Below are 9,055 nucleotides of genomic sequence, written 5' to 3' on the forward strand. Positions count from 1 at the left end.
GAGTGATATTGTCAAAGGCTTGACCAATCACCAAACCAATCTTCATAGTATGTTGAAGGATCACATGCTGAGTATTGGTGAGCTCTTGTAGATCACAGATGGCTTCAAGGAAGGTGTTGAATGCGTGACTGAGGGAGAGAACACTGCAGACATTATTCGGGTTCCCCAAGTGGGCAGGGAAAAATGATTGGGAGTATGATTTGTCATAAAATGGTCTATCACTCCACACCTGAGCCATAACACCCACACTACATATGTGTAGCAGGCTCAGTGAATATGTGGTTATCATGTACATACAGTTCTGCTCAGTTATCTGCTCATCAGGACAAGTTATTCATATGTAATACATGCTGTAACTTCTTTCAGATTGAAAAAAGCTTCCAAAAGATTGACTACATACACTGACTCAATGTTTTGGTGTGATCTCATCAACTCAACTGCATGTAACACACTTTCTGTTACTAAGACATAGCTTCAACAATATTGCCTGAGCAGCTACAGAATTATATGTAGTGAATTTTTGGGAAAAAAATTTCAAAGTCGAAAAAGTTACATGTGGTATAACATGTGATTTATTTATTCTGATGGGCAAAAAACTGAGCAGACCTGTATGTACATGATAGACAACTATTGACTTAGCTTGCTGCACATATGTAGTGTGGGTGAAATGGCCCAGGTGTGCAGTATTAGATTCTTTTATGAAAAACTGTACTATTAATCATTTTCCTCTGCCAAATTGGGGAAGTTGAATGATGTTTACAGTGGAATCGAAAAGATTAAGACTTCTTCAGACTCTTCGAGTAAGATTGCGGCGGCAGTTGTCATCATTTTGAGTTGAAGGTAGGCATACAAAGAAACGTAAGAGGGGGGTTTTGATGTGAAGTAGATGACGGATAAGACCTTTTTGGAGGCCTTCACAAGTTCCGTGGGGAGTTGTTGCCGGAGACCCACGCGAGGCATGAGTAAGAGGAAATGCTGGCTGATGGTGAAAATTGTAAGCATGGGGTCCTCAAAGTAAAAGAAAACTAGGCTGCATATCAGTTTTTTTCCCCGCCAAAAACAAAACTAGTATTCTAGGTTTTGAAAAAGGCAGAATCTGCCTTTCAACTTTGTGTACCGTTATTCATCACATCAAAATCAGTTGTATCAATCTACCATTTACTTATTGAGTTCAGATTTCCATTTTTTTGCCAATGTGAGGCCTAAGTTTTTGCACCATACATTGCACTTGCGTTGAGATATGAAGAGCTTGAGGCCATCATAGTTCAGGTTTCCGCTCCCAAAGGATTTACTGTGTTCAAAAAAAACCATTTGAGCAAGATTAATTCACATTACAAATTTCTTTTAAGGATAAAAAATGGTCTATGAACTACACTCACTCAAGATCAATGACTGCTGGGTCTGTGAGTGTAGAACCAACTCCCTGTAGGTCACATACAAAAGAGCATCCTGCATTCTCATTCAAATCATAATGAGTCATTGCATGGAGCATTTCATGAAGTGGGTCACCTTTATTTTTGGTTTTAATAGCAAAGTTATCATTGCCCACATACTTCACGTAGTCTTCTACCAGTTCCTCTTCAAAGATCCAAAAATCTGTACTATCATTGTCAAGATCCATGTGCGATTCTTCAGTACCCACAATTTGCACAACCCAACGCTTCACAATCTGTTTTACAATAGTCAAGAAGTACAGAGAGAATTTCTTGTCAGCTTGTGATCACCAAGCCTAATAAATGAAAATGAAAATGAGCTTACTGTCAAAGTCTTGACTAGATCCTTCTCGAGTTGAGTGAATTTCTTGTCACTCAAAAGTTTGGCTTTGAACCTCTCAATAACACCTTCAACATGCACATATGTCTGTGCTTGACCCTGATCCTGCCCCAATGGACAGTGAAGACCAAACATCTGCTTAGCCACAACACAATGAACTTGATTGTCTATAAGCAATTGTGCTCTATAGCACTGCATAAATCAACCTGCACCAATTAAAGATTCTCAATCAACTTGGAAAGAGATTGCAACCTGTTTGAAGACGGCTTTTTCATTTTTAGTAATCAATGAAAGTAGCCAACCTTTGTTCCAATTTGAGATTGAAAAAGGGGGGTATGGCAGGATTGGTTTTGCACCCCGAGCAAGGGAATGCATATTACCAAAGCTTTCAAGGGACATAGCTAGAGTTAAAAACAAAATATCAGTACTATTACAGTTCCTACAAGAAGCCCCAGATACTCACCTTCATCCTTCTCCGATCTCGCTAACAAGGCATCGTGAATCAAGAGGGTTCGAGTTTGGTTGGTTTGTACAGACACTGAGACAGTGTTTTTGTTGGTCATATGCTTTCGAACAACACCAATACAAAATGAACAAGATCAATTCTTGGTCAAATGCTTTTGAACACACCGATACAAATGAACAAGATTGATTCAAAGACAACTAACAGTGGCATCACCAACAGGTTCATCTCTTTCAGTAACAAGTGAGAGAGAAGGTTGCACTTGTTGAGCTTGTTCCGAGCTTGCAGATGCAACACGTACACTGTCCTCATTGAATTGAGCAGATTCACATTTGTGGATTTGGTCTTGTCCTAATTCAGTAACCAAACTGATATTCTCTCGGAATCAATCGTAGTTGTCATTCTCAATGGTAGGTTGGGTACTTCTTGGAGGTTGGTAACGTACAAGTTGTTTCTTTGTATTATCAACACTAGAAACATCATTATCATTGTCAGATGATAGATGGGTTCGCTGGAGCTTTTGAGTGTGAGGATGACATTTCGGCAATGAGACAATTGGCATTCCCAAAAGTCTGTTGGTTCTTCTTCATTGGAAGAAACTTCAAACTTTTTCTTTTGTTTTTGAGTTCGAGAACCTGAGTTCACACGCTTGGGAGAGGGAGATGATTCCGATGGAAGAGTTGCAATGTATCTCTTCATATTGAAGATCAAGCCAAACTTGGTCTTCTGCTTGCTAATGAGTGTGGATCATAAATCTAAAGGCACAACCCAGTTTCTCGGCAAAACTGGACAAAACCCCTTAAGCTTTCCATACTTCTCAATACCTGTTCAACTTAACCAAATTTCTCATCCATTTCACCCAAATTTCCTCTCAACCTGCTTATCGAGTATGACCCTGATCCTCACCCCCCAACTCTACCTTTTCAACGTCCATGATCACAGACCACTATCTCCCTCCAATCCCTGCATCCTCACCATAATTGCACCTAAGCCTGCATGGTAATTACGACACCATCCCCCAATAAACGCTCCCGAACTTACCTACGACCGTTCACACCTTCCCAACACCGAGCTCTGCACTCCAACTATTAAGTTTCCATGTGGCGTTGTTTCCCTATGGACAGCCATCACACGGCACACATAATCCGATTATTAGTGTGCGAGTTATAACTCTCAATCTTTCAATTCGCCTCTTCAGGAAGCATGATCGCTGACCCTCAACCTGTTTGCACTCGCGCACGTTTCATATAACCAGGCTCAATTCCATCCCTGCTCATCTTTCAGACTATTGGCCACCCCGTCGAATCATCCCTACACCAAGTTTCGGACTGTATTTGCCAAAGCCTTTCAACAACCAGTTCCGCGCCTTTAACCACTAGGTTTATGTCCAACTTTCTTTTGTGGACAGCCGTCACGCTACATTTTTCCGCGTCTCGATCTACAACGATGCCAATGTCCGTGGCAATACTACTGTTACCAGCAAGGTCGTATTTGATCGGCAGTCTCCTTTTTGGGGTCAAATCTACCCCACTCCCCAACCGATGGTTGGCTGCCAACACCCGGCTTTCCTACTATCCTCAGTCGCTAAGTTATTCTTAGTCTCTCCATTCTGATTCCACCCTAATTAGGTGTAACTACTTTGCCCATTACTCGTCCTTCATACTCCACTCAAAGTTTTAACAAACAGACTACTCCACATATCCATTGTAATCTTTTCCTTGTCTGTTAACCTTCCTGGTTCTCTATCAAGCACCCCCGCTTCTCTTTTTTGACAACCCGTAAGTGTGTTTCACCATTTCCTTGCTTACAACAGTCTCCAACGTTAACAAGTGTAACTCATGGCCTCGGTTACGGGATTGAATACCAGTTTCACCAATCTTTAATATGTCAACATTTCCAATTCCTGCAAACCCTGCGACTCGATCTCAAGTTTTGCCTGTTGAGGTTGTTGACTTGATCATCAACCAAGTCATGCTCCAAATCCCTGTTATCCCTTCCAATGCTGCGAACAGCGCCGACATTCCATCCCTTCGTCACGAGTACATCACACGACTCTTGCGATCTCGCTCATTGGGCCGAACCTGGAACAACGCCATTATCCCCCTTGTTTTCAAAAACTTACGCTTAACTCGTGATCCCGAAACCCTCGGCTTGATCGAAATGTGGTCAAAATGCTTCCTGACCCCAGGTCTACCACAACTTTGTCATCCCTTTCTTGACGGCATTTGGTACACGCTGCCTTCCTTCAAATCGTTGCCGGGGACTGTTTTAAGTTGTTCGACATTGTCATACGCTTGCAGCATCTTGCCAGAGACCGCCGCGTCTCTCATTAACCTATGCGGTCCCACCCTAATCACGTTGAAATTGTGTTTCGTCGAGATTGTTGGCTTTTCTCCTGCGCTTACCAGTGCGATCCATAAAATTGGGAACCTACAAACTCTCTTGATCCAGGGCTCTGGATCGCCCCACATAATCCACGATCACGAATCTGTCAAAACCCTCCTAGAGGGCACTGGATCTTTAAAGTCATTAACGATTAGATTTGCCTCATTGCCATCATTACATCTCAGACAAGGTTCCCTTTCGAATCTGACACACTTTTATATCTCCTGCTCTCGCAAAAATCTTTGCGCTGCGATTGATATATGTCGCGAAGAGGAAAGATTAATTGACACCCTCGAGTTATATCCCCCAAGCAATCCGGATTTGACTGCGGGCGTTGCTTTTGGCCTCGCTACAGCACTCAAAGTACTATTCATAATTTCAATCCCCGACCGTGTCCCACATGGCATGCGAATGCATGTCTTCCCCAACCTCAAGGTACTGCGCAGTGAGTACTCCAATTTGGAAAAAGAAAACCTCAAGTGGTTCAAATGGCCTATGCTCGAAACCATTGAGGTCCTGGTGGCTACCTATTGGTCTGGCAACCGTTACTGGCGTACCGTGCTGGAGGGAAATCATCCCGCGACTTTCACCGTGCCACCAAAGTTGAAACACATCGTCTTTACGACCCCTGGAAGTGATCAAATACGAGATCCATTCTTGGTTGACGCTTTTGACGTGATCGGCATTAAATGCCACTTTTTGGCGCCGATGAACCGTGTCCAAATCTTGGTGCGTAATTTTTACAAGTTTCCTCATGTGCGCGGCTCATCAATTGACAATTCATATTTCCATTAGGGGCTAGCTGATCAATTACGCAATTGAGGACAACACGATCCATCTTCTTAAACTAGCCCATTGAACTTTTAATTGTGCATGCGGAATTGAAATTTCAATTAGTGTTCTCATGACAAACGCCTATTACATCAATTTGTACCAGTTACTACTTACACCTGCCATGTTATTCAGAGCCCAACAAAACCTCCTACCTATGCTTTTGTCAATCGACTTCTTACAACCCAACATGATTTCGTGAACCGCGCCTACCATCTTGCCGGGCCATTGGCCGTGCGGCAATCGTTGTGGCTTATGAGTACTTGAATGAGTTCACAAAGTCAATGCCTGATTGCGCTCACTGCAACTCAGGGGCATTCAAATTCTCCTCACCCGCGCCTCTGCCAAATCTGCAAGATGTCCCGTGGAAACAACAATATCCTAGCCAGATGCCTTGTCCCATCGAGACTGGTTTTCACCAAAACAACCCGTGGCTTGGTACCCTGGCCTATCTTGGTATATACCTTGGCTTACGCGGAGGTAGAATTTGAGCAGTTTCAAACCCGGCTATAATCTTCACTCTTGGCGAGTGCGTTACTTGCAGATCTGAGTATGGTCACTGTCTGCTTCTTAACCTCGGTATACTCGTAAGTAATACCCTTGTGAACTTTTGACTATCCTAAATACATTTTAGCGACAATCGCTTCAATTCCACTTGATATCTACAGACTAATACCGACCAATTCAAACCAAGCGATATCTCGGTTCAACTAACAATACAACTTACACCACGAGGACAAGGCAATCAAAACTCTGAATGACTCTGCTGCCAATCAATGGTCCTGCGGCAACATCTTAACCAGTCATTTTCGCCGCGTGTATCTTCCCACGTTCGCAACCCGGGTTGATAATCCTCCTCTCAATCACACGTTCAATTGATCATTATAATTCATCATTGCCCATTCCCGGCGATTTCACCCAATAAGAGCAAATATTCTTGGGCTGATGCTAGGTACGTGGCATCAGAGCTATATTCATTTAACTTCTTCAATAAAGAGTTTTCCTAAACAAGGCTGCCATCTCAACTAAACGGATCCACTTCGAAAATGTCGCTGATCCCTTTTACCTCCCCTCCCACCCCTCGAAATGGTCAATTGCCAGTCGAAGTGGTTGAACTCATTCTTCAAGAACTCATGGCGCAAAACCGTGTCATAGCTGCTGATCCCACCAATTGCGCCAATACTTCGTCCTTGCATCACGTCGATGTTACCCGCCTTCTTCAATTACGTTTAATAGGCAAATCCTGGGATAATGCAATCCTGCCTATCATTTTTCGAGGATTGCGCTTGACTCGCAACAAAATGACCAGTAGTCTTGTCCGCATCTGGACGGCCTCTTACCTAACTCCTGGTTTTCCGCATTTGAACCGACTCTATCTTGATGGCCTTCGACATCTGATGCCAAATTCTGAACTCATCCTTAACAAAACTTCACATAGTCCAACTTTGAATCACACATTTTCCATTTTACCTCACAACGCTGCCTCAATAATTAATTTATGCCGATCCACCATCACGCACCTAAAACTACGCTTTGTCGACTGCGTCGGTTTTACCCCCGAATTGTTGAATCCTATCATATCTAGTCCGAGCCTTCACACCCTCAACATATCGGGTTCCCGGTCCTCGGAAACAACTCACGATTTCAACAGCACCAAATCCTTATTAGAGGCCATTCCGGGGTTGCAATCCTTATCTTTGAATTTTTCATGTCGTTCAATGAACATAGCACACACTTCCCTCTCTAACCTGGAACACCTTTGGTTCTCATGCGACCCCAATAACTTACACACAGCCACCAATATCTGCTGTTCCGTAGCCAGAAGAATTACATGCCTTGAGTTATTCCCACAGGCAAACCCTAATCCGGCAGCCTCAATTCCCCTGGGACTCAAAGATACGCTCGAGGTCCTATTCGTGGTTTCAATCCCCGATTGTGTCCCGCGCATAACCCGTCGCACTTCTTTTTCAAAGCTTTGGGTTTTACGCAGTGAATACTGCAAGACCAATTCTTTATATCTCAATGTTAAATGGTTAAAATGGCCTTTGTTGCAATTGATTGAAGTACTCGTAACCAGTTATTGGCATGGTAACGCGTATTGGCGCAATATCCTGACTCACATCGACATTGCAACCATCACCATTCCATCAAAATTACAACACATTGTGTTCACAACGCCTCAAGGCCCAGAACTTAGCGATCCCGAACTCGTGGAAGCTTTCCAGAAGATTGGACTCAAATGCCACTTTGTATTTCCATTAACTCGTGGTGAAATCATGGTATGTCGCAACTTGCCTTCGCTCACACCCTCCGGAGTCGCACTAACTATACAAATGTTGTGTAGACACTTGCGGACTTATTGCAATCCGAGTGATCAGCTTGTGCCAATTTGGCTTGTGCCCAGGGCTCTGATACTGCATTCAAGGCACTCTATCACACTAATTTCCATATTTAATATTCCCCTCAACATTGTTCTTTTGTATAAGCCAGTTTTTGTTTGCAGTGCTCAACGACAAAGACACAACCGCGATGCTGTCTGCTTGTTGTCTGCGTGTAGTGCCGCCTGTAGGCACACGTTCCACTTCAATTTCTATGGTTACTAATCCTTCTGAATGTACTTTTCATAAGGCAAAAGTTCTCACATCTTTGCCGTGACTATTCACAAATTAAAATGTTGTGGCTACAACCCCCAGGCTCCTTTTGATTAGCCCAAGTATCAATTTTTGCGCTTTGTCTTTCAAAATTATTAACAAAGCGTATGTTCCAACTAATACTTTAAACCAGGCCTCCAGGCTTTTCAGACATTGAATTCTTTGCCCACCACCTTTAAACTTTTCCCAAGCTTCCATGTGAACTCGTTTCATGCAGTTTGTGATAGGTAACCCAAAACCCAGAGAGCAAAAAGCGAGAAAATGCATGTGATGGGAGCTAGCTCTTCATGCACATTTGAGATTGGTTTGTATCTAACCGTGCTGAGACACAGGAGATAGAGTAAATATATGTTGGCATAAACAAGTCAGGAACCTACGAACATACCCGATATAACCTAAGCCCCAATGCTATTTTATGATGTCCGAAATCCTATGCATCCTAGACCAAACCCGAACCAATAATACATTTGCGCTCATTCACCTAGCCTTGCTCTGCATATCCTCGATGTCAGCTTGAAAACAAGAGTATATAACTGCCTTCGGCTTGGATTACCAGGATAACTTCCGTTTCATGTTCTCTGTCTTCATAACGAATGGCTAACCTTCTTCCCAACTTGAAACTCAGTATGGCGAAATTGCAAAGAATCCGACAAACTTGTATTCCATTTGCCTTTGTTTGCGAAACTTCGGCTCTGGACCACAATATAACCCGTGTATTCCGGTAGGAAAAGTATTGGTTTGTCATTCCTTTATATATCTCCGTAATTATTTGTTGGCCAATACACATGCATTGACCCAAAATTCGACTCCCCAAAGTGTATTTAGACTGAAATAATCTACTTTCAGGCTTTGACTTTCTTGAACCTCGGTTTCCAAGAACGCGATCGATATAATGGCATAATCAACAGCCATTGAGACGATCGACTCACGGTTTCGATATTGGTATTATACT

At 43.0% G+C, this 9,055-nt stretch overlaps 2 protein-coding genes across 2 annotated transcripts; both read left to right on the plus strand.

Annotated features, from left to right (window-relative positions):
- Window positions 1-4,120: 4,120 nt before the first annotated feature.
- MELLADRAFT_114432 (uncharacterized protein) lies at window positions 4,121-5,719 on the plus strand (the record flags this gene model as incomplete). The annotated part of the gene is made up of 2 exons (XM_007419350.1): window positions 4,121-5,350; window positions 5,519-5,719. The coding sequence occupies 2 exons, from the start codon at window positions 4,121-4,123 to the stop codon at window positions 5,717-5,719; spliced, it is 1,431 nt and encodes a 476-aa protein (XP_007419412.1).
- A 779-nt stretch (window positions 5,720-6,498) lies between these two features.
- On the plus strand, window positions 6,499-7,826 carry MELLADRAFT_70069 (uncharacterized protein; the record flags this gene model as incomplete). The annotated part of the gene is made up of 2 exons (XM_007419351.1): window positions 6,499-7,731; window positions 7,797-7,826. The coding sequence occupies 2 exons, from the start codon at window positions 6,499-6,501 to the stop codon at window positions 7,824-7,826; spliced, it is 1,263 nt and encodes a 420-aa protein (XP_007419413.1).
- Window positions 7,827-9,055: the final 1,229 nt, after the last annotated feature.

The sequence above is a fragment of the Melampsora larici-populina genome (assembly GCF_000204055.1).
Source record: "Melampsora larici-populina 98AG31 unplaced genomic scaffold MELLAscaffold_165, whole genome shotgun sequence".
NCBI lineage: Eukaryota > Fungi > Basidiomycota > Pucciniomycetes > Pucciniales > Melampsoraceae > Melampsora > Melampsora laricis-populina.